Source organism: Oryctolagus cuniculus, chromosome 21, assembly GCF_964237555.1.
Source record: "Oryctolagus cuniculus chromosome 21, mOryCun1.1, whole genome shotgun sequence".
NCBI classification, from domain to species: domain Eukaryota; kingdom Metazoa; phylum Chordata; class Mammalia; order Lagomorpha; family Leporidae; genus Oryctolagus; species Oryctolagus cuniculus.
In genome coordinates this window covers 16,026,256-16,052,112 of record NC_091452.1, presented here as the reverse complement: position 1 = coordinate 16,052,112, position 25,857 = coordinate 16,026,256, and the positions used below count along the sequence as shown (strand labels likewise).

General features: G+C 45.1%; 1 protein-coding gene and 1 long non-coding RNA gene across 6 annotated transcripts in view; both read right to left on the bottom strand.

The window, feature by feature from the left end:
* Positions 1–23,979, bottom strand: part of BICDL1 (BICD family like cargo adaptor 1) — a 115,465-nt gene extending 91,486 nt beyond the window's left edge. The window contains exons 1-2 of one of the 5 annotated variants that reach the window (XM_070065997.1): positions 23,445–23,975; positions 12,993–13,208 (exon numbers count right to left, since the gene is read on the bottom strand). In XM_070065997.1, coding sequence (XP_069922098.1) covers positions 12,993–13,208; positions 23,445–23,870 — 642 coding nt within the window. In that variant the 5' untranslated portion in view covers positions 23,871–23,975. Of the gene's footprint in view, positions 1–12,992; positions 13,209–23,444 lie in introns of all 5 variants that reach the window. The other 4 variants (XM_051826604.2, XM_008272310.4, XM_002719796.5 and 1 more) reach the window with 4 other exon arrangements.
* LOC138847418 (uncharacterized) lies at positions 3,094–9,444 on the bottom strand. The gene is made up of 2 exons (XR_011385224.1): positions 8,336–9,444; positions 3,094–3,880 (listed from the first exon to the last, which is right to left on the bottom strand). It is a non-coding gene; the product is annotated as an uncharacterized lncRNA (long non-coding RNA).
* Positions 23,980–25,857: the final 1,878 nt, after the last annotated feature.

Here is a 25,857-nt window from a genome sequence, read left to right as displayed (position 1 = left end):
TAGTGGTGCAGTGGGTTAAACCATCACCTGTGAAGCCAGTATCCCATACTGTAGTGCCTGTCCAAGTCTCGGCTGCTCAGTTTCCAATCCAGCTCCCTGCTTACACACCTGGAAAGGCAGCTGAACATGGCCCAAGTACTTGGGTCCCTGCTTCCCATGTGGGAGACCAGGACAGAGTTCTGGGCTCCTGGTTTGGGCCTGGACCAGCACTAGCCATTACAGCCATTTGGGGACTGCATCTTGCCCTGGGTCTGTCTGTCTCTCTCTCTGCCTTTCAATTAAATATTTAAAAAAAATTTAAAAAAGGCTTACTGTTGCTGATATGATTATTAATTCGAACAAGACTGTTTCTACCTTATTCAATTCACTGCTCTGGCTTTCTGATGTGTAAGTAGGCCTAAAACGTTTTACACAAGTATGGTTGCGGCAAGTTCCATCAGTGAAGAACCACTGCAGGACTCTCACATTGATCAGGACGCTCATCTTTGCTGAGGCTACTGGGAAGGAACAATCTGGAGGTTGATGTATTATGTAGCAGAAGGATCATCACAAATCCCTACTCCAAGTCTTACATTGGAGAGACTCACCTTGGGTGACAAAGATGGACTGTGTCTTTCTTCTTTTCTGGAAAGCACGTCCCATTGTATTTTTTTCCCACTCCAGTATAGTTAAAATAAGTGTCTAAGAAGTCCCATTAAACCCCATTGTCAATGCCACCCTGGTGTTACTTTTTAATTTTAGAAAGTGAATTATTTTCTCCAAATATGTCAGTCTGAGTTAAAAAAAAATACAGAATCTTTTGAAGAGAACTTAGAGAGCATTTTAATAAAACAAACAAATAGATATCCCTAAGGTATATGCAACAGCATCAGGGGGATACTGGGTGCAACAGCAAACCTGACTCAATTCCTAGGAGGATCAGTTCTACATAAATATTTCTGAGTACAGCTTTAACTACTAAACAAAACACTATACATACTGATATATTAAAACTAACAAGTCACTCGTGTGCAAAGCTCACACGAATTTTTGGAATTTTTTTTTTTTTTACTTGCTGGGTCTGAGGATATGTCAGTTTGATCAGTTTAATAAATCTCATCTATAGGACACAGACATAATTATAATGATGGCTACTGTTTTTCAAGCACTTATTATACGATAGACATTGTGGTTGTTAGAGCTTTACATGCATTATCTCATTTAGTCCTCATAACACTATCAGGTACTAGTAGTAACAGCTGTTTTCATAATACAGCGGAAGGTAGGGCTTAAAAAAGGTCAAATGATTTCCCAGGTTCATGTACTTTTCCCATGTTCAATCTGCTAGTAGCAGAGTTGGTATTTGATCCCAGGGTTACCTGGCTCCAAAGCCTTTGATCTTAACTGCTGCTTTAAAAAAATCTCTCTCTCTTTTTTTTTGATGATCAAAAAAAAAAAAAAAAAAAATCTGAAACTGAGAGGCCAGAACTGTGGGTCAAGCTGCCTGCAATGCCAGCCAGTTGGTGTCCTGGCTGCTCTACTTATGATCCAGCTCTCTGCTAACATGTCTGGGAAAGCAGTAGAAGCAGTCAGTCTTGAGCTGGAAGATACTTGAGATATGGACCTTTCTGTCCCTCAAGTTTTTCCAAGCGTAAAATGAGAACAATCCCCAACTCTTCCTTCATCTTAACAATGATCCAGAAGCTCATGAAATACTTAGGCTCACAGCATCCTATTTTAGAACTGAAAGTACTTAGCTCACAAAAAAACTTGCACATCAATGTTTATGGCAGTCTTATTAGTCACATTAGCTCAAATATGGAAACAACCTAAATACCAGTCACCTGATTTGTGAACAAAAGGTTTATGTACATATAAATGGAAGACTCTTCATGAAGTACTGAAACACATTACAGCATGGATAAGCCTTGCAAACATTAAGTGATAGAAGCCATGATTGACCTCACTTGTAAGTGATGTTCAGAGCAGGCAAACCCACAGAAACAGATTAATGGTTCCCAGTGTTTAGGGTATAGAGATTAGGATGACAAGGAATGAGGGATTACTACTAATAGGCACAAGCTTTCTTTTGGGATATGTATAAAATCTTCTTTAATTGAACAGTGATAGTAGTTGCACCACTTGGTAAATATAGTAAAAAATATATAGTTAAAAAAAAAAACCCAAAACACCACACTGTAGACTTTTTTTTTTTTTTACAGGCAGAGTGGACAGTGAGAGAGAGACAGAGAGAAAGGTCTTCCTTTTGCCATTGGTTCACCCTCCAATGGCCGCTGCGGCTGGCGCACTGCGGCCGGCACACGGCGCTGATCCAATGGCAGGAGCCAGGTACTTACCCTGGTCTTCCATGGGGTGCAGGGCCCAAGCACTTGGGCCATCCTCCACTGCACTCCCTGGCCACAGCAGAGGGCTGGCCTGGAAGAGGGGCAACCGGGACAGAATCCGGCGCCCCGACCGGGACTAGAACCCGGTGTGCCGGCGCCGCAAAGTGGAGGATTAGCCTAGTGAGCCGCGGCACTGGCACTGTAGACTTTTAAAAGGTAGATTTGGAGTAGACGTTTGGCCTAGCAGTTAAGACACCTGCATCCCATATCAAAGTGTCTGGGTTTGATTCCCAGCTCCTGACTGACTCCAACTTCCTGCTAATGCAGATCTTGGAAAGCAGCAGATGATGGTTCAATACTTGGGTCCCTGTCACCCACATAAGAGATCTGGTTTGAATTTTTGGCTCCTAGTCCAAGCCTGGCCTAGCCCTGGCTGTTGCAAGCATTTGGGGACTGATCCAGCAAACGGGAGCTCTCTGTCTCAAATTTTAGGAAGTGTTTTAAAAAAGACAAACACTATGGTATGTGAATTATAGCTCAATAAGGCTGCTACATTATTTAAAAAAAAAAAAAGAAAGCTGGAGGCCATGGCAGCCAAAAGCAATACTGTGGGCAGCCACAGATAATCGCTCCCTTTGTTTACACTTAAACATATGAATGGAGACTTCCCCGGCACAGACAATTAGGCTAGGGGAGATTCCGGGAAAAGGCAGGAGGAACCTAAACCTTTCACAAGAGATGATACAAATAATCAGCCACACCTGTAACCTTCATTTATCACCTAAGTGTTTTTATTGTAACCTTAAGAGCCGTTTTGATATGTAAATCTTTTGTGCTCCTCCTTGTAAACAACTGGTCATGTTTAAATACTACTGCATTTATTCAATAAACGAGCCTTGATCAGGACTTGTCTTGGCTCCATTCTTTGCGTCCTTGTCCCCGCATTCCCACTCTCTGTTTCAGGAAGACCCAGTTCGTCGTGCCGCAGGCCGGCACAAATGGCGCCCGAACAGGGACCTGAGAATTAGAGAAGCAGTGAGGAACCTGGATTCACGGAGTCGCGACTATAGAGGTATACAATTTGTGGTGAGTACCCGACACCAAAATTGTGGAGATTTATTTTGAGCAGGCATTATGGGACAAGCATCGGGAAAACCCCCAGTAGTAAAGGCAGTGAAGGCATTATTGCAGACGCAAGGAATCGGGTTAAAAAAGAAAGTAATAGAGCAATTTATAGAAACCATAGAGATTGTATGTCCTTGGTTTATTGAAGAAGGCCTTGTAGATGAGGCACATTGGGAGGAACTTGGAGAAGAACTTAATTCTTATTTACAAGAACATGGAGCTGACTCATTACCCTTGTTAACTTTCTCCCTATGGTCATTAGTAAAGGATACCTTAAATCAACAAAGAGATAAAACCTTGCTGAGAGGAGCTCTTGACTTCCTACATGAGAAAATTGAGGAAGCTAGAAGCAGTGATGGTGAGGATAATCGATCCTGCCGATCCACTATTTCCATGGAAAAGGTTGTTCCCTCCGCTCCTCCTTTTGAATCCTTTAAAAAAGATAATGGTGATAAAGATTATTACTTTCTAAAAAAGGGGAATATTTGCCAAACTAAAATAAAGAGCATCATATATCCTGAAAAGAGTGTTGCCCAGACTCTTAGGGAAGCCGCAGAGCAAGGCAGGGAGGGAGCCGAAATCTTTTTTGATGCTTTTCCAGTGGAAATATATACAGAGGGCGGCCAGGAAATGCGCCGTCACCATCCAGTGCCTTTTAAAATATTAAAAGATTTAAAATCTGCTTGTGATGCATATGGGCCTACTGCTCCCTATACGAAAACTCTGTTGGATAGTCTGTCTCAAACTACTCTAGCACCAGTTGATTGGAAAACAATAGCTCAAGCTTGCCTCTCTGGAGGCGATTTTTTATTATGGAAAGCAGAGTTTGTTGACCAATGCCGCCGCACCGCTAAGTTAAATATCCAGGGGGGAAATCCGGATTGGAATGCTGATATGCTGTCGGGAGAAGGTGAATTCGAAGACCTTAAAAGACAAATGGTTCAACCCATCGCAGTTTTCCAACAAACTGCTGCTGCGGCCAGGCGTGCTTGGAATATATTGCCATCTAAAGGAGCAAAAATTGGTGAGTCCTTGTCTAAGACTATTCAAGGACCAGATGAGCCTTATGCTGATTTTGTTAATAGATTAATACAGATAGCAGGGAGGGTATTCGGAGACCCTGAGGCTGGTATACCTTTTGTCACTCAATTAGCATTTGAAAATGCTAACACTCCCTGTCAGCAGGCACTTCGTCCTTACAGAAAGAAAACTGATTTGGATGGATATATTAAGATATGTGCAGATATTGGCCCCTCTTATTCAAAGGGTTTGGCTATGGCTGCGGCTTTACAAGGAATTTCCTTAAAAGAGTCAGCTCAAAGGGCAGAAATGAATAAGAAGGAATGTTTCAAATGTGGAAATAGAGGTCATTTGCGAAAGAACTGCCCACAAAACGATACTTCAGGTAACAATAAAAATAGGAGCATTCCCCCTTCTTTATGTCCCAAATGTAAACGGGGAAGGCATTGGGCAAAAGAATGCCGTTCAAGGACAGATAAAGATGGAAATTCCTTAGTTAATAATATTTCGGGAAACGAGAGGAGGGGCCAGCCCCAGGCCCCGCAACAAATCCATGGGGCCATGACTTTCCTCCCCCAACAACCCCAGTAGGGGACATTAGCACCCTCTGGAGAGCAACCCCAGGGAGTGCCGGATTGGACCTCAGCGTCTCTACGCACACGATATTAACCCCGGATATGGGACCACAGGCCCTCCCTACTGGAATTTTTGGGCCTCTACCACCGGGCATGTTTGCATTACTCTTGGGACGCAGTAGCTTAACAATGAAAGGTTTACAGGTTTTTCCTGGTGTCATTGACAATGATTATTCGGGGGAGATAAAAATCATGGCCCAAGCTAATAATGTTGTAATAACACTTTCCCCAGGACAACGGATCGCACAATTGATTTTGCTTCCCTTAAGCTATAATTCTAACTATAAGGCTACCTATAGGGGCAATAAAGGCTTTGGGTCCTCAGATGTTTTCTGGCTGGAGCCTATCACAAAAGATCGCCCCATTATTGCATTGAAATTGAATGGAAAAAACTTTAAAGGATTATTAGACACAGGAGCTGATGTATCAGTTATTGCCTCTAACAATTGGCCATTAAACTGGAAAAAGCATTCATCTATGACTCAGCTGAGAGGGATAGGACAGAGTCAGGACTTAGAACAGAGTGCCGAGTTCATCAAATGGCAGGATGATGCTGGCCATACCGGAATTTTTAAACCTTATATTTTAAAGGGCTTGCCTACCAATCTATGGGGACGAGACATCCTATCCCAATTAGGAGCAATACTGTGTAGCCCCAATGAAATAAAGCCTTTTGGGCCTACTCATGAGGTGCCTGATAGCCAACTTTCAAATATAAAAAACCCTTAGTGGCCACTGCTCAACCTGCCATCCATGCTGACAAAATTCATTGGCTAACTGATGAACCTGTATGGACGGAGCAGTGGCCTTTAACGCAGGAAAAAATAGTAGCTGCTCGAGCCCTGGTTGAAGAACAGTTGCGGGCAGGACATATTGTCCCGTCCACTTCCCCCTGGAATAGCCCCATTTTTGTGATCAGAAAAAAATCAGGAAAGTGGAGACTCCTGCAGGATCTCCGAAAGGTTAATGCCACTATGCAACTTATGGGGCCTTTGCAGCCTGGGTTACCAAACCCTTCAGCCATTCCAAAGAATTCATATATTGCTGTCATTGATTTAAAAGATTGTTTCTATTCGATCCCCCTCCATCCTGCCGATTGTTGCCGATTTGCTTTCAGTGTGCCTTCCGTTAATTTCAAAGAACCTATGAGAAGGTATCACTGGCGAGTCCTCCCCCAAGGTATGGCCAACAGCCCCACCCTGTGCCAACAGTTCGTTTCTTCAGCGATTTCTAGTGTCCGAACTCAATTCCCTTCTCTTTACATAATTCATTACATGGACGATATATTGCTTGCTGGACTAAAAGAATCTGAAATACACCTGTGTTTATCAATTATGAAGGAACAATTACATAAGTATGGTTTACAAGTAGCACCAGATAAAGTGCAATTGCATCATCCGTATCACTATCTTGGTTATCAACTGTATCCTAGAAAAATTGTCCCACAGAAGGTGACTCTACGATTAGACACCCTAAAAACCTTAAACGATTTTCAGAAACTATTAGGGGATATAAATTGGATTCGGCCTACCCTACATTTAACAACTGGAGATTTAAAACCGCTTTTTGATATCTTAAAGGGGGATCCCGATCCTACTTCCCCCAGGGAACTTACTCCTGAGGCACGACTAGCTTTACAAAAGGTTCAAGATGCTTTACAAAGAAATTTCCTTACTTACCTTGATTATAGTAAGCCCTTGTATTATTTAGTATTAGCAACTGCTTATTCACCTACGGGTTTGTTCTGGCAGGGTGCTCCCCTGCTTTGGATTCACTTAAATAATTCCTCTAAAAAATCAATTGTTCCTTATTATTTGGCTGTTGCTAAATTGATCTCTAAGGGACGATTAGAGTCCAGAAAAAATTTTGGATCTGAACCTAATGTTATATGTCTTCCTTATACTGGTCAACAGGTTTCTTGGCTTCTCTCCTTTACTGATGACTGGCCACTGGCCCTGGCTCATTACTCTGGCCAGACCTCAAATTCTTATCCTGCTAACAAGCTTGTACAATTCTTTCAATCTCATGCTTGCATTTTTCCTAAGGTCACTAGGTTCAACCCCCTGCCTTCAGCCTCTCTCGTTTTCACTGACGGATCTAAACAAGGAAAGGCTGCTATTGTTTATGACAAACGTACTATTTCCTTCTCTACTCCTTTTTCTTCTCCACAACTGGTAGAATTGGCTGCTGTTGCCATGGCATTGCAGATTACAGCGCATACTCCCGTTAATATTTATACTGATAGTAAATATGTTTTCTATTCTGTACCACTATTGGAGACTTGTTCTATATTTTCCTCTGTTTCTCAGGCTACCCCACTATTTATTCATATTCAATCCTTAATCCGTGAGCGGACGCAGCCGTTCTACATTGGCCACGTTCGTGCCCACTCTGACCTGCCTGGTCCTTTACATGATGGCAATAGACTTGCTGACAATATTTTACGCGTCTATTCTATAGAAGCAGCATCCCATGGTCATGATTTGCATCACCTTAATGCCCAAACCTTACGATTAAGATATGGAATCACCCGGGAACAGGCAAGGCAAATTGTAAAATCCTGCCCTTCCTGTGTCACATTTCTCCCAGTCCCTCATTATGGTGTGAATCCTAGAGGTTTTACGCCTAATCAGCTTTGGCAGATGGATGTTACCCATTTTCCTGAATTTGGTAAACTAAAATACATACATGTTTCTTTAGATACATGCTCAGGTTTTGTTTTTGCCACCCCACAATCCGGCGAGGCTGCCAAACATGTCATCTCTCATTGCCTTCAGACCTTTGCTGTTCTAGGAACCCCCATACAGATAAAAACTGATAATGGCCCAGCATATACTTCCAACTCTTTTAAGCGCTTCTGTGCTAACTTCCACATCTCTCATATCACCGGGATTCCTTATAATCCCCAGGGACAAGGTATTGTGGAACGTGCACATGCCACATTAAAAAATTATTTACAAAAAATAAAAAAGGGGGAATACGGGACCATGGCACATTCCCCACAAAAATGGCTATCACATGCTCTTTTCATCTTAAATTTTTTAATATTGGATAATCAAGGGAAAACTGCAGCTGATCGTCACTGGCATCCTGAAACCAAAAGACAACAAGTCTATGTGAAGTGGAAAGACCCTCTAACTGCTCAATGGTATGGACCTGACCCTGTTTTAATATGGGGACGTGGACATGTTTCTATTTTCTCGCAAAAAGACAATGAAGTACGATGGTTACCTGAGCGACTTGTGCGGCAAACAGACAATGTCACGAAGCAACCCCTCCATCTTCATTATGATAACATTGATGATCGGGATCCCCCTGAAGATGAATGAAGCTTGCCGGCTCACATCAAACTAAGCCTAGGCCATGGACTCTTGGTGCGCACCAGTAGTTCAAAATTGTTCATGCACTTATGATAACGGAATTAAAACAACAGAATTCGTACTATGGGTAAGGAACAATCAAAACTTATTCCGTATTGGGAGAGATAAAGTTGAAAATCAACGGCTTAATATGACTGATCAATCGAAAAGGGAGAATACTGACTTTACCGTATCAAAACTGGTCACCTTGACAGACTCCGGTATACCTTTATCAAATCTGGAAAAGAGGCCTCGTTGATGTATTGGTCAAAACTGTTAAAGTAACTCTTATGGTCAATTCCTCCTTCTCTGTCTCCTGCCCTTTTATCTGTGCCTTCCTTGTATATTCCAATGCCTCTCTGTGACATTTGCTGCCATTTGGTCTGAGATTTTAAAGTTGCGTCCACAAGCTTTACCCCCCGAGCCAAAAAAAGATGGCATTGAATTCCAATGACGGGTAAGACTCGGTCTCCTTGTACCAACCTAAGACAGGAGCCTCAGAGAATGTCTGGGGTATCCAATGACGGGTAAGGACAAGAAGAGACACGGGCAACCTAAGACAGGAACAATGCCTCAAAAAATAAAAAAGGGGGAAATGTGGGCAGCCACAGATAATCGCTCCCTTTGTTTACACTTAAACATATGAATGGAGACTTCCCCGGCACAGACAATTAGGCTAGGGGAGATTCCGGGAAAAGGCAGGAGGAACCTAAACCTTTCACAAGAGATGATACAAATAATCAGCCACACCTGTAACCTTCATTTATCACCTAAGTGTTTTTATTGTAACCTTAAGAGCCGTTTTGATATGTAAATCTTTTGTGCTCCTCCTTGTAAACAACTGGTCATGTTTAAATACTACTGCATTTATTCAATAAACGAGCCTTGATCAGGACTTGTCTTGGCTCCATTCTTTGCGTCCTTGTCCCCGCATTCCCACTCTCTGTTTCAGGAAGACCCAGTTCGTCGTGCCGCAGGCCGGCACACAATACATGTAAAAATACTCTGGACAGCATCACAGAAATACTGTATAACATTTTAGACATGACACATTTCATAAGAACACATTACAGTCAGCCCTCTGATCTGCAGTTTCCACATCTGTGGTTTCAACCAACTGTAGCTGGAAACATTCAGAAAAAAAAAATCATGTCTGTACTGAACACATACAGATTTTTTTCTCCTTGTCATTATTCACTAAACAATATGGTATAACGATTTACAAAATATTTACATTGTATTAGGTATTATAAGTAATCTAGAGATGATTTAAATACATAGGAGGATGTATATAGGTTCAGCAAAAATACTACACCAGGGCTGGTGTTGTGGCATAGTAGGTAGTGCTGCCACCTGCAGTGCCAGCATCCCATATGGGCGCCAGTTCAAGTCCAGGCTGCTCTACTTCAGATCCAGCTCTCTGCTATGGCCTGAGAAGACAGTGGAAGATGGTCCAAATGCTTGGGTCCCTGTACCCATGTGGGAGACTCAGAAGAAGCTCCAGGCTACTGGCTTTGGATCAGCCAAAGCTGATCCATTGCAGCCATTTGGGGAGTGAACCAGAGGATTGAATACCTATCTCTTTCTCTCTCTCTCTGCCTCTCTGTAACTCTGCCCTTCAAATAAATAAATAAATCTTTAAAAAAATACTATGCCAAGGGATTTAAGCATCCACAGATTTTGGTAGCCACAGGAAGTCCTGGATCCACCACCCCACCACCACCCTGGATATAGAAAGAGGACCACATATACATTTCAAAGTTCAGCTTTCTACTACTACCTCTGCTGGCTGCTATCTTGTCCTAAGATAATTTTTTTATTATTTATTTTTATTATTTTTTTGACAGGCAGAGTGGACAGTGAGAGAGAAAGAGGCAGAGAGAAAGGTTTTCCTTTTCCGTTGATTCACCCCTCAATGACTGCTGTGGCCGGTGTACTGCGCTGATCCGAAGGCAGGAGCCAGGTGCTTCTCCTGGTCTCCATGCGGGTGCAGGGCCCAAGGACTTGGGCCATCCTCCACTGCACTCCCAGGGCACAGCAGAGAGCTGGACAGGAAGAGGAGCGACTGGGACTAGAACCTGGTGTGCCAGCGCCGCAGGCGGAGGATTAGCCTATTGAGCCATGGCACCGGCCTTATTTTTTTTTTAAATTTTTTATTTACTTGAAAAACAGAGTTACTGAGACAGACAGAGAGACGGCGAGAGGGGGAGGGGGGAGAAAGAGAATCTTTCTACCACTGGTATACTCTCCAAATGGTTGCAACAGTAGAGCTGAGCTGATCAGAGGTGAGGAGCTTCTTCTGGGTCTCCCGCATGCGTGAAAGGGCCCAAGGACTTGGGCCATCCTCTGCTGCTTTCCCAGGTGCATTAGCAGGGAGCTGATTGGAAGTAGACTTGAACAGGTAGCCAAATGGGATGCCAGCACTGCAGGCTAGGGCTTTAATCCACTGTGCCACAGTGCTGCACTCCCTAAGAGAATCTTAATTCACTTCAAAGTACTAAACACCTCTTTTTCTGGAATATCCAGTTAATAAAATGATAATAAAATGCAATCTAAACCTGCTGCTGATGGAAACACCTGGACTTTAAAAGAAAAAGGGAAAAAAAGTCACAAAATTGCCAAGAGTCTGTATTCATGGCCATAGAGAATAACAAGAATCTACATCTAGTGGAGATATTATCTTTCTAGATTGTCTTGGGAGCCGCTTATCAGGATTTTCTACAAAAAATTAGGAAACGGAACAACTATAAATAAACTGCTTTAGTAAAATAACCATGAACACTGAAACAATCCTTAATTTATGTTACTATAAACACATTATCTCATTTTCATTTCCCTACTGTATGTGGCACAAATTTTTACTCCCATTTTAAAGGAAACTGAGTCATAAACAAGGTCACCCAATTAATGAAAAGTATAATCAACCCAGGCTCTATGGTCTTTCATGATGTATTTGCTTTTTTCCTTCACCCCTCCCAGTCTCTCTGCTTTCACTGGATCAGAAAATAGGGTCAAGACTGCTTTTGCTCACCATATTTTACAACTTGAACTTAACTCTCAAGAAATCTTAATTTCCCCTTTAACTGTTCTGGTTTATTGCATTTGTTCCATAAGTGTCCATACAAAACAATGATTCAGAGCACACATTAATGTCTTTGAACAAATAAATCAATCCCATGCCTATCTGGTTAATCTTCCTTGAATAATGAATGAGAATACTTAAAATCCTTAAACTTCTATAAGAATAGAGATTGACTTCACGGATGCAGAAATAGGTTTCAGAACTAAGTCAGAAATCTTGTTAACAATCTGGCCCGTGAAATGCACTTGTCGAGCACTTGCTTGCCAACTAACCAAATATGCTTAAGTTCTCCAGACAAGAAACCCACAGGTCAATCTTCAGCTCTGTCCACCTTACAAATCCTCACCTTCTACAGATATTTTGATATTTTCCTGCAACCATCTGTTTTCCAAGTAGTTAGACACCATTTTCTTTCTCTTTCTCCTCCATCTTCTCCGCACTGGTAGCATTTACTTCGCATTTCCTTGTGAGGCATGAAGGTTTTCAATGGTCTTAGAACACCCATGGGAGATGACACAAACTAATGAGATAACTTCATATCGTGTCACCCATCAAATCAGGGAAAGATCCAGGACTTTACCACATTCTGCACTAGCAGACTTTCCCCAAGATGGGGGCAGCAAACACTAACCACGCCGACTAAGCTGTGCTCGCAACAGAACTTAGTGCTTACGGATGAGTCATCTTTTCTCTGGTAACTAAGAGTCAGTAGTTTTATTTTCCACACACAAGAAGGATTGAGGCATAATAGTAAGTGGAAAAGTAGATGGATTTAAAAACCAAGGCATTAATAATATTCCTGTATTTGTTAAAAAGATATGTTCTATATTTCAATTAGTTTTCACCTCTTCAGCCCCCAATGTCCTCTATGCAATGGTTTCATAGTCTTGACTTTGGTTAATTAATACTTAAAGAACATTACCCCACACAAGTAAAGAGTTTTTACTTAATGTGAAAATAAAAATTTAAGAAGACACACATATCTCCCTTCAGACTTAAGTAATATGAAAGAACTCAGAATCACAAATGCAACACCAATAAAAATCATTCCCTCTAGAAATTTTCCTTAAATTTTTCAGTTTAAAGACAACACCTTATAATATCTGAACTACATGAATTAACATCATTCACCAGTGATACGCTTTTTTTAGGTAAAGAAATCACAAACTTTTAGAGCAATAGGAACTTTAGAAACCATTAAGCACAGTTCCTTCATCTTAAAAATGAGAAAATCCCCAAGACAAGTGACAACTGGTTTATCAGAAACACAGGTCTTGGCTCCTGACTCCCGGTTGGGTACTGCTGAAGCTCCCATAGACGGAACAGATTTAACTTGCTGATATCAAAAGCAGAGGCATCAAAAGCAGCACTGCTCTTACTATATACTCATGTGTGACTGATGTCACAGAGAAGCTGCTTCACCATAAATCCTTAATCTGTGACTCACCCTGCTGAGTTGATCCAACAACCTTTGGTTCTGTTCTGATAGTTCCTGGACAGCCCGTGTTTTTTCTCGATCTGCTTCCCGCAGATGAACTTGCTGCCTCTCCAACTCATCCTGTAGCTGTTTCACATCACTCTCCAGTTCTGACACTCGCCCTTCCCACTCTCCTTCTCGGTTCTCAAATCGTCTTCTCAGTTCATGTTTTTCTTGTTCTAAGTGCTGGGTGAAAAAGTGAATAGGATTTAAAAACTGTATCCCACAGCCTTTTTTCTCTTTTCCCACTCTAACTTCTTTCTCCTAGTCAGTAGCACACAACAAAACACTGCCAAATCGGACAAGTTTCCTAATTCAGTTTCAAAAATATCCCCTTGATCCAGAGCAGGGAAGGAGTTGGTTTCACAAAGGAACATCACTCCTACTGGAAACATGCCATGTTATTATGTTTATTCTTATCCTTGGTCATGAGGTTCTACATTTGGGAATTTACTTGAAACTTACAAGTTATTTAATCAGTTGGTCAACTCTACATTTAAACAACTAGAAATGAGTCCCACAACCCAAATACTTATTACTTTTTTTGAAGAGACTTTTTTCAATCAACTATTATCTATGGCATAAAGCAGGCTCTTATAATCAGAATTTTCAGAGGTGGAAAGAATCCCAGGGCTCCTTTATTTTTTTAATGTATTTCTTAAAGATGAACTTATTTATTTGAAAGAGTTACAAAGAGAGGACAGAGGGAGCAAGCTTCCATTCTCTGGTTTACTCCCCCAAAGGGCTACCATGGCCAGGGCTGGGCCAGATCAATGCTACAAGCTCCATCTGGGTCTCCTATGTAGGTGGCAGGAACCCAAGTACTTGGGCCATCTTCTGCTCTTTTCCCTGGCTCATTAGCAGAGAGCTGGACTAGAAGTAGAGCAGCCAGGACTCAAACTGGCATCCATGTGGGATGCCAGTGTCATAGGTGGTGCCAGAACTGCAGCCACCCCCCCACTCCCTGGAGATCCTTTAATTGTCTGTTCTTACAGACGAGGCAACAGAGGATAAGCAGTTAACTGACAAATGCAAGGCCAAGACTATTAAATGGATGAGCTGCCATTTGTATCTGAGTCAACTGACTAGTGTTCTAAATCACATCTCAATAAATACTTGTTGCTGTCTCCAATATAGCACTATATTTCCAAAACAGCAAAGCAAGCTCAGGTTCAGGCCTACTTTAAATCATGGCCTATTGCGAAGACTTGCATATTTATTTCTTATTTGTCTTTTTTTTTTTTTTTTTTTAAGATTTATTTGAAAGTCAGAGTTAGAGAGGGACCCTGCATCTCCTGGTTTATCCCCCAGATGGCCATAACAGCCAGGGCTGGGCTAAGTCGAAGCCAGGAGCTCCATCCGGGCCTCCCATAGTGGGTGGCAGGGGCCTAAGCACTTGGGTCATCTTTCAATGATTTCCCAGGCTATTAGCAGGGAGGTGGACTGAACAGCTAGAACACAAACCAGTGCCCTTATGGAATGTTGGCACTGCAGGTGGTGGCTTAACCCACTACACCACAACACCAGCTACTATTTATTTATTCTTGAAAGTCAACCATGTTCTGGGCACTATCCTGGATTTATGGTGATGAGCAAAACAGATATAGTCCTTGTCTTTATGGAGTTTTCAGAGACTGATAAAAATATAAATTGTCTGTGGCAAATGGTATGTAGAAAAGGTTCTGTTGAAGTAGCAGTTCAATAAAAAAATATTTATTTTGATTGAAGGAAATAAGAACATTTTTGTTTTAGTGAGATAAACAGTTCTCCTACTTGAAAAGTACAGTATGTACAATAGCCAAAGCTATATTTTTAAAGAGTATATGAAATATAGGATATAGGCAACAATCTTCAACTCTTTATTTTATATTTTTATTTTTTTGACAGGCAGAGTGGACAGTGAGAGAGAGAGAGAGAAAGGTCTTCCTTTGCCGTTGGTTCACCCTCCAATGGCCGGCGCACCGCGCTGATCCAATGGCAGAAGCCAGGTACTTATCCTGGTCTCCCATGGGGTGAGGGGCCCAAGCACTTGGGCCATCCTCCACTGCACTCCCGGGCCACAGCAGAGAGCTGGCTTGGAAGAGGGGCAACCGGGACAGAATCCGGCGCCCTGACCGGGACTAGAACCCGGTGTGCCGGCGCCACTAGGCGGAGGATTAGCCTATTACGCCGCGGCGCTGGCCGAATCTTCAACTCTTGATGCCCTCAGAAAAGTTCTGGTGTATGGTCCAAAATACACCCACTTGGACCCCAATTCATTTTTTTTTGTTGTTGTTTAAGATTTATTTATTGGGGGACTGGCGCTGTGGCTCAATAGGTTAATCCTCTGCCTGCAGCACCGGCATCCTACTTGGGTACCGGTTCAAGTCCCGGCTATTCCTCTTCCTTTCCAGCTCTCTGCTATGGCCTGGGAAAGCAGTGGAAGATGGCCAAAGCTCTTGCACCCCTGCATCTGTGTGGGAGACCTGGAAGAAGCTCCTGGCTCCTGGCTTGGGATTGGCCAAGCTCCGGCCATTGCAGCCATTTCTCTCTGACTCCCCTTGCACTGTCTGTAACTCTACCTCTTAAGTATTTATTTTATTTTATTATTATTTTTTTTTGACAGGCAGAGTGGACAGTGAGAGACAGAAAGAAAGGTCTTCCTTTGCCATTGGTTCACCCTCCAATGGCCGCTGCTGCCAGCGCACTGCGGGCGGCGCACCGCGCTGATCCAATGGCAGGAGCCAGGTACTTTATCCTGGTCTCCCATGAGGTGCAGGGCCCAAGCACTTGGGCCATCCTCCACTGCACTCCCGGGCCACAGCAGAGAGCTGGCCTGGAGAGGGGCAACCGGGACAGAATCTGGCACCCCCACCGGGACTAGAACCCGGTGTGCCGGCGCCGCAGGTGGAGGATTAGCCTAGTGAGCCGCGGCGCCGGCCTTAAGTATTTTTTAAAAATATTTATTTATTGGGGCTGGTGCTGTGGCATAGTGGGGTAAGGCTCTGCCTGCAGTGCCAGTATCCCATATGGCACCAGTTCAAGTCCCAGCTGTTTCTCTTTGGATCCAGTTCTTGCTATGGCCTGGGAAAGCAGTAGAAGATGGCCCAAGTGCTTGCACCCACGTGGGAAACCTGGAAGAAGCTCTTGGCTCCTGGCTTCAGATCAGCTCAGCTCCAGCTGTTGCGGCCACTTGAGGAGTGAACCAGTGGAGGGAAGACCTTTCTCTCTCTCTCTCTCTCCTATCCTCTCTCTAACTCTACCTCTCAAATAAATACAAAAATTTTAGAAAAATGACTTTTTCACACTATTTGTTGAACTCTTTATCGAGTATAGAGTTAATTATATGCGTATAAAGTTAATTGAAAATAGATCTTAGGGGGCCGGCACTGTGGTGCACTAGGTTAATCCTCCGCCTGCGGCACCGGCGTCCCATATGGGTGCCAGTTCTAGTCCTGGTTGCTCCTCTTCCAGTCCAACTCTCTGCTGTAGCCTGGGAAAGCAGTAGAGGATGGCCCAAGTGCTTGGGCCCCTGCACCTGCATGGGAGACCAGGAAGAAGCACCTGGCTCCTGGCTTCAGATGGGTGTAGCTCCGGCCATTGCGGCCATTTGGGGAGTGAACCAACAGAAGGAAGACCTGTCTCTCTCTCACTGTCTGTAACTCTACCTGTCAAATAATTTTTAAAAATCTTTAAAGAAAATACATCTTAGTAAAAAATGAAAATGGGAATAGGAGAGGGAGGAGGAAGGGGGTGGGAGTGTCAGTGGGAGGGGTGGGTACAGTGGGAAGAATCACTCTATTCCTGCTTATGAAATGCATGAAGTTTGTATTCCTTAAATAAAAGGTTTCTAGAGCAAAAAAAATTATTTTATCTGAAAGGCAGAGATGGGGATGGGAGGTGGGGGAGAGAGAGAGAGAGAGAGAGAGACAGACAGACAGACAGAGACAGACAGACACAAAGAGAGAGAAAGAAAATCTTCACTCTCCAAATGGCCACAATAGCCAGGGCTGGGCCAGGCCAAAGCCAGGACCTTCTTCCAGGTCTCCCATATGGGTCCAAGGACTTGAGCCATCCTCTGCTACTTTTTGAGGTGCATTAGCAGGAATCTGGATTGGAAGTGGAGCATCCGGGAAATGAACAGGTGCCTACATGGGACACCAGTACTGCAGGCAGAGGCTTAACCTCCTATGCCACAGTGCTGGCCCCAACCCTGATTCTTAAGATTGTGAACCAACGGCAAAGGAAGACCTTTCTCTCTGTCTCTCTCTGTCCACTCTGCCTGTCAAAAAAAAAAAAAAAAAAAAAAAAAAAAAGATTGTGACTCAAGGATGGAAGACCTCTCTCTCTGTAACATTCCCTCAAATAAATAAATATTTAAAAGATATTATGTTTCAATTGAGAAAGAAATGAGGTGTAGGCATCCACGTATGTATATGTACTTGGTTCTTCAGGAAATTCTGATGCACTGAAAGTTGAAACCAAGCACTGAGACTGGTTCCACAAGCCAAAACGAGCACATGAATCTTCTCTTTCAGAGCACTCGACTTTCTCTTCACGTTGGGAAGTCACTTTTATTGGAAGGTGTCACCTTCTATATATATATATATTTTTTTTTTTTTTTTTTTGGAACACTTCTTTGGAAATCTTCAAGGACCAGCTTACAGTGGTGCAAGAAAACAAGTTCTGGGGCCAGTGTTGTGACGTAACAGGTTAAACTACCACCTACAATGCCAGGATATTTCATGGGCACCAGTTTGAGTCTGCTAATGCAGATGGGAAAGCAGAAGAAGCTCCTGACTCTGGCTTCAGCCTGGCTCAGCCATGCCCCTGCAGCCATCTGTGGAGTGAACTAACAGATGAAAGCTCTCTCTCCCTTCCTAACTATGCCCTTCAAATAAATAAAATACATCTTTAAAAAAATAAGAGAAAATGAGTCCCATTATTTCACTCCTGAGCTACATCTGAAAAATGAGATTATCCCACTTCATCCTGCCATAGTACTACCCTTTCTCTGCTGAGTAACTTGCGACTGCTCCAGAAGTCAGTCTTAGCCCCCAAAGATGAAAATTTACCATGACTAAGTCAAAAGAATGTGCCAAAAGATAAAACAGCAATCCAAAATTAAAATTCCAGGCTTATCAGCAAATGCAGTTTTCACTGAAAACTGAAGTAGACTGCTTTAAGAGGATAACTCATTTAACTCATTTGGCTATAGTCACTCTAGTGTTTTTACTGAAAAATAATCACATTTATTTATACTTGCTATTTATACAGTCTCATTTTAAAGCATATGGGAAAAGCATAAAGGGAGGACTTCTATCCATCAGCATTAAGTTTTTGCTCTATGCTTCCCTCATAATGCTGAACTTTCAAATATGAAAATGCTTTCATCACTTAGAAACTTCACAAAGTTAGGATACAGAAATTGCTAATTGCAGTTCTAACACTGTGATCATTAGTTTTATTAAATTTTTCCAAAACAAAAAGATTGAACAGAAGGCAACAGCAAAAACTCAGTAATCACTGTGTTACTGAGAGGCCAGATAAATTAGGATTGTGTTCTAAAAGAACAGAAAGACTTAAAAATACTCAGCAAACAGCTGCTCAACCAACCAAGCAACTAAGACAATCCAATCCACTTAGGGGGAGGGTCTGTCGACAGGTGATACTCATCAAAAAAAAAAAAAAAATTCCAGAAAGGTGACACTATTCTCATACCTAAGTCCAGGACATGATTCTTGAAAACATAAAGAAAAAGATGGTTAGGAGGATCAGCACCGAATGCAGAACCAAGACTCCTGGATTTGCTTCCCTAAATCTAGTGGTGACTCTCACTATTGTGTACTTATTTTTCACCTTATTTTTCGTCCTCTTAAAAAATTGTACAAAAGTCATACTAGAAGGGCCAGGGTTGTGGCATAGTCATTAAGCCACCACTGTCACACTGGCATCCCTTTTGAGCACAGAGTCCTGGCTGTTCCACTTCCAATTCAGCTCCCTGCTAATGAGCCTGGGAAAGTAGAAGGTGGCCCAAGTGCTTGTGCTCTGCTGCATATGTGGGAGAACAGGATGGAATTCCTAGCTCCTGGCCTCAGTCTGGCTAAGTTACAGCTGTTGTTGCCATTTGGGGAGTGAACCAGCAAATAAAAATATCTTTCCCTCTCTAGCTCCTTCTCTCTGCAACTCTGCCTTTCAAATCAATCAATCTTAAAAAAAAATTTGTACTAGAATCCTGAAAATTGGCCTAGGGAAGTGGGAAGAAACTGAGGGAAGAGACTTCTGCAATAAGAAATAATCCAAACTCAGTCACAATGGAAAAGAAGAATGACAAATATTTGTATGACAAATACTTGATCCCTGAAGGGAAAAAGTATATAAATTCAAATTGCTACATTAGTTCATATTCTGGAAAAATACTAAGGACTTGGCGGTATATAAGTTTTTATCTGTAGATACAGAAGAAATAATTTTTTAAAATGCCTTTAGAACTTTAAGCATATGAAAATCTGGATCGTGGGCTTAAATCAATAATAAAATACAATGCAGTCAATTCAACAGTGGGAAAATAACTAAAATCCTAAAAGTTTCCCAATTAATCTGCATTTTCATTATTTTTAAAAAGACATTTATTTTGGCCGGCGCCGTGGCTCAATAGGCTAATCCTCTGCATTTCAGTGCCAGCACACCGGGTTCTAGTCCCGGTCGGGGCGCCGGATTCTGTCCCGGTTGCCCCTCTTCCAGGCCAGCTCTCTGCTGTGGCCAGGGAGTGCAGTGGAGGGTGGCCCAAGTCCTTGGGCCCTGCACCTGCGTGGGAGACCAGGAGAAGCACCTGGCTCCTGCCATTGGATCAGTGCGGTGCGCCGGCCGCAGCGCGCCGGCCGCGGCAACCATTGGAGGGTGAACCAATGGCAAAAGGAAGACCTTTCTCTCTGTCTCTCTCTCACTGTCCACTCTGCCTGTCAAAAAAAAAAAAAAAAAAAAAAGACATTTATTTTAAATGCAGAGATACACAGAGGCAGAGGCAGAGAGAGGTCTAGAGGTCTTCCACCTGCTGGTTCACTCCCCAAATGGCCACAACGGCCAGAACCAGGTCGATCAGGAGCTAGGAGCTTCCTCTGGGCCTCCCACACCAGTGCAGGGGCCCAAGGACTTGGGCCATCTTCCACTACACAGGTGATAGCAGAGAGCTGGGTTGGAAGCGGAGCAGCTGGGTCTTGAACCAGCGCCCATATAGGATGCTGGCACTGCAGGTGGTGGCTTAACCCAATACGCCACAGTGCCAGCCTCTAAATTTTCATTTTGACCTTGAGTTGTACAGTAAAAGTCTCCTGGGAGCAGGCAATTGATCTAGTAGTGAATACACCTGCATCCCACAGTGGAGTATCTGTTCTGTTTTCAGTCCTGGCTCTGGCTCCTGATTCCATTCCTGGGAATGCAGACAGTGGTGATGGCCCAAGCAAGTGGGTTCCTGCCACCATCGTGGGAGACCTGGATTGTGTTGCAAGCTCCTAACTCCAGCTCAGCCCCAGTGGTTATGAGCATCTGGGGGCAGGGAGTGAACCAAGGAATGGGATCTCTCTTGTTCTGTTAAATTTAATTTTTTTTTTTTTTTTAATTTGAGTACCTCTTCAAGTTCTGGCTACTCTGCTTTTGATTCAGCTTTCTGCTAATGTGTTCTTGGAGAAAGTGGATGATGGTTCAAGTATTTGGACCTTGCCACCCACATGGAAGACCCAGTTTTAGGCTCCTGATTCAGCCTGGCCCAGCCTTGGCTGTCTGAGGCATCCTACGGTAGGGGTGGCGGTGGGGTGAACCAGGAGGTGGAGGAGCTCTCACTCTGTTATGCTGCCTTTCAAGTAATGAAAATAAATTGAGGTAAACATTAAAACACAGTTTGTTCAAAAACTATGTTAACCTTTAAACTATTAGAGACTTTAAACAGCATGCTTCTAATGACCAGTATACGATAAAGTACTTTATGTTTTAAAAGAGAAAAAAAAAACACTTGGATTTGGCAAAAAGAACTGGAGAGGTATTTAATATTAATTACTGAATAGCTAGAAAAAGTCTTTAAAATGGTTTAAGTTAAAAAGCCTTCAGTTTTGTAATAAGGGAGCAGAAAGGATTAAAATAAAACCAGTTTCATTTAACAGTGAAACTACTATACCCTCAGAATCCACTAACATGTCTTTCAAACCAACCTGTGAGATAATGTGCTTGACTTCAGTATTCTGACAGTTTGTGGGAAATTATGCTTAAAATAAGGGCTAATTCTCTACTCCTAAATGTTTAAATTTTAGGTAAAAATTTAATTGAAAATACAGATGCTGTGTCAAGGTTTAGAAAGCACTCTGCTTAAATCAACATTCAGAAATCTAGGTTGTTCAAGAAATACACTGTGGGGAAAATTCACTTGCAGATATCAAGCCTTCTGTAAATGAGTTTGTCTCATATTAACACTAAAAAATTAACAAGCAACTAATGGTAGTATCTTTATAAGATATTTATTTTTAATTGTACACTAAAAAGCTTGAAGATTTTTTCCTGATAATTTTCAAAAAACACCCAGAAGCAATAGTGTAACTGAACCCTCATCACTCAATAATGACCCATATTTGGCCTTTTATAAATAACTTTAACTTGGCTATATTCTGATTGTTATGAAGCATACATAAGCACTTACCACCCTACCCATTTTTAAGTGTACAGGTCAGTGAGGTTAAGTACATTCACAATGTCGTAAAACTAACCTCCAGAACTTAAAACTTAACACTAAAGTTCAAATGCTGATCAGCAGAGGAGTGAAGATTTTAAAAATAATTTTAGAGTCTTAAAACTATTTTATTATTGTCCATCAGGTCATTAACAAATATCAATGAAAAGTTATTCTTTCACAATGAATCTTTTTTGTTATGATAGAATTTTAAAGCTTTTTCCTTTGTTGAGTAAATGTACAGAAGCTCTCTGTGGAATCCAAGGTGTAACTGTACACTTAGGATTACTATGAAATTTATCACTAATCAAACTGATAATGCTGTTCTTTTAAAGTTAGCTGTCTCTTCAATCAGGGCCCTCACTAAAAGGATTTCAAATCACAAGTATAAATCTCTGCCATAATACTTCTTTACAGAATTGTGTAATTGAATCTCTTAAAAAAAAAAGACACCCTTTTATTTCTGGACCTCTACTTCAAGCGAAATTAGACAAATCCATTCATTAGGTTGCTTTTTGGCAGTGTACCTATAGGTTTCACAAACGACTTTTCAGACAGCTATCTGAGGGGTTCATCGACTGGCAGCCCTAGTTAGCAGGCCAAGGGAACTACACAGCACTCCTTGGTTTCCTTTTTCCCTTTGATTTTACTTGTGAGGTGTCACTGGGCTACATGCACATTCCAATTTTAGAAGCATTTCTAAATCTACATTCTGTCTGTTCAACAAGTAGCAGGGATATGGCACCCAATGAGGGTCAATTTCAGACCTTGTTCAGGTTTGCATTAGTCTCCTGTTCCAGGAAACAGAACTGGCTGCACCCAAACTGGGTAACAAGAGCAAACACAGGGCAGAAAGGGATACGCTGCTCTCCACTGCCACAGAAGGACACCTTTTCGGTTTTCTGGCAAATCTTTAATTTTTTAGAAATGCTGGAATTCTGTATTGCCATTCAAGGCCCTTTTCTAGTTAAGGGCAAGCAAACAAACAGGTATAGCTCCAAGAGACTTTGGTCCAGAGAACTGGCAGAAATATCACAGGTAGTTGAAGAGATATTTGCAACAGTAAAGTAATGTGGTTCTGCAGGCCTGAGAGAACACAGAAAAGTACTGCTTAAATACACAAATACCGGGCCCAAATTCAACCCACCACCAGCAGCCACACGCTGAGCCCTGGCTCGCCGGATTTCTGCAGTGGAACCACATTTCCTAATCCCCGAGTATCTGCAGGCTATATAAAGCTCCTTTAGGAGCACTTGTTTCCCACAACTCTTCAGCTGCCTGCAAGTTAAGAATGACAAGGGCATCTAGAGGCCTTACTGCCCCAACTGGAAAGCATTAGGCTAACACCCTGATTAGAGATTAACTACTTCCCTGAAAACCTGGAGCCTATTTTAAATGCTTCCCGACTTTCTCATTTCTGTGTGCAGACATCACCTCAGCGCCGTATAAATTAGTCATACTGTAAGCTCTATTTTAGATGCTGTATACAGTACATATATAGAACGGCCCACGGCCTTGGGAGCTGGGCAAGGACCCGTTTGCCGAGTGCAGAGTGGGAAAGTCAGGTGGATTCCATGAACGCCCTCACCTGACCATCACAGACCCTCCACGCTACCTCCCGTTCCAGGAATTTTCTGCGAGGCAAGGAAGGGGGTGGGGCGGGTGATTCCAAAACTGCTCGGGGCCAGGAGGGTACCTGGGCTGCCCCAGGAGAGAGCGGTCCTCACCTCCAGCTTATCTGTCAGCTCCTTGTGCATCTGCTCATACTGCCGGCTCATGTCCTGGTTCCTCTCGAGCAGCGCCTTGCCCAGCCGGGCCGCCAACACCAGATCCTTCTCCTTCTGCCGGATCACCGACAGCAGCTCTGGGTCCTGGGCGGACGGCGGCTGCGGGGCGGCCCCCTCGGCCGGAGGCCCGGGCTCGGCCTGAGAATGCTCCCCGGGGTCGGACAGCCGCTCCCCGGCCGCCAGCAGCGCCAGCTCCTCCTCTAGCGCCAGTTCCAGGTCCCCGGGGCCCCCGGGGAAGGAGACGAGGGCGGCGGCGGGGCTCCGGGCTGCGTCCCTGGCCGCGGCGGGCAGCTCCATGCAGCAGGCGCTGTCCGGCTCGGCGGGTGCTGAAGCGCGGCCGGCCAAGCCCAGGCAGAAGGCGGACATGGCCCGCGCGCGCGGAGCCCGCAGCGGTGCGGCCCGGCCGGCGCGCGCCAGGCTGCAGGGGGGAGGGGCCCCGCCGCGCCGCCCCGCGCCCCGCGCCTCGCCTCGCCCCGCGCCGCGGCACGCGCCCCCCGGGTCCCCGCGAGCCCTGGGCGCGGCGCGCGCCGGCCCGCCCCTCCCCCGCGTCGGCGGCACGCGCCCCCGCCCCCGCCCCCGGGCTCAGCTGTTCGCGCGCGCAGGGGGGACGCGGAGGGGGCAGGAACGGGAAGGCTGAGGAGGGGGACGCCTCAGGGGGGGCGCGGAGCGGGAGGGGAGGTAGCGAGGAGGTAAAGCCGCCGCCCGGGTTTCAGCCGCCCTGTTGCTGCTGCTGCCGCTGCTGCCACCGCCGGCCGGGCAGCGTCTCACGGGGCGGGCTGCGCTCCGCTGTGGCCGCGACGCTCGCTGCTGCTGCTGCCGGCGGCCGCCCTCTGCAGCCGCGCTCCATGTCCCTCGGCTCGGCGGCAGCCCCAGCAGCAGCAGCGGCGACGGCGGCGGCTGCTGCAGGGGCCGAGGCGGCGGCTCCACATCGCGCGCCGCCCAGCCCGGCCGGCTCCTTCCTGCCTTCCTCTCGCTCACGGGGCCGGCCGCACCCCGCCCCGGGTTTCCGGCCGCGCCCCTAGCCGGCGCCTGACGCGCGCGGGCACCTGTTCGCCGCGCCCGCGCAGGATTCGCCGGCTCGCCAGTCTCCTCAGCGGCGCCCAGGTGGCGCCGGCGGTCTTAACCCCTGCGCTGCCTCGCGGCGGGGTGGGGAGGGAAGGTGGCGGGCGGGGTGCGGCTGCGCGCGCCGCCGGCGGAGGCGGCTGGCGCATCCCCTCACGGCCTTGGGCGCGGCCACGCCCCCGGCCCAGAGCCCACCTCGCGCTGTGGCCCCGCCCCTGGCACGCGCACCTCGGGGCGTGGCCCCGCCTCCAGCCTCGTTCTCGCCCCGGGTTGGAGCGCGGCCCCGCCCCTGGCCTCGCTGTCGCCTCAGGTGCGTGGCGCGGCTCTGGGTCAGGTGTCGCGCTCAGGCTTGCCTGTCACCTACGAGGTGGTCTCTGGGCCAAGGGGAGTGAGGGCGTTTCCTCCAGGACAGGTGACCTGGGCCCTGGGAGATTCGTAGTCGCGGAATGCGGGAGCTCCGCAGTCAGGAGAGGGAGCTCTCGAGAGCGGTAGGAAGACGGATGACTTGGGAAACCCGGCATCTTGGTGGTGATGACTCAGGGATATGAACGACCGGAGGCCTCGGGGATCGGGGCTTCTGTGGAGAGATGACGGAAACAGCTGCTCACGGGTGGGATTAGGGCGCAAGGAAGCGCCCTCGTAGTAACTGCCGCTTATTTGGCGCTTAGCGTGGCCGCTGTCCCGCGCTCGGTGTGCACGACCTCCTTGGACTGTCCTCTCCCCCTCCACAGAGGAGGAAATGGAGTTCTGACAGGTGGCGTCTGCCCAGATCACACAACTGTGGGAGTGAGGGCTCGCCAACGTGCCTACTCTTCACTCTCTTAGTACGTGGCCCGTGGGCAGGCAGGTAAATGCTAATTAGTGGCCGAGAAGGGTTGGTTCCGTTTAGAAGAACGTCCCGCAGTGATGAGAGGGGCAAGGAGCCGGCTGGGTGACTTGCCCTCCCTCTTGTTGTGGCCTCCTCGGTGACGCTCTGTGTGCCCTGTTTGCAGAGGCAAACCCGTCTGGAAGCTGGAATTGGGCTTTACTTCCTTTTCCTCTTGGACAATGACTCACTTTTGTATTAGATTTACTTTGATTCTTTTTTTGATCAGTCACCAAGCGCTGAAATGGGTCAAACCATCTCTCCCGGTTTTTATTGGCTATTAAAGCCAGAACCTAAAGAATGTTGAGGTGTTTACGTCACTGCCCTGGGGCTAACGTCTATGATCCCAAAGGTGCTGAGTCTCAAGGCTGGGTTTATTCACTTGTGTGGAAAGGAGACAGAAAATAGAAGGGTTTCCTTTTTTTT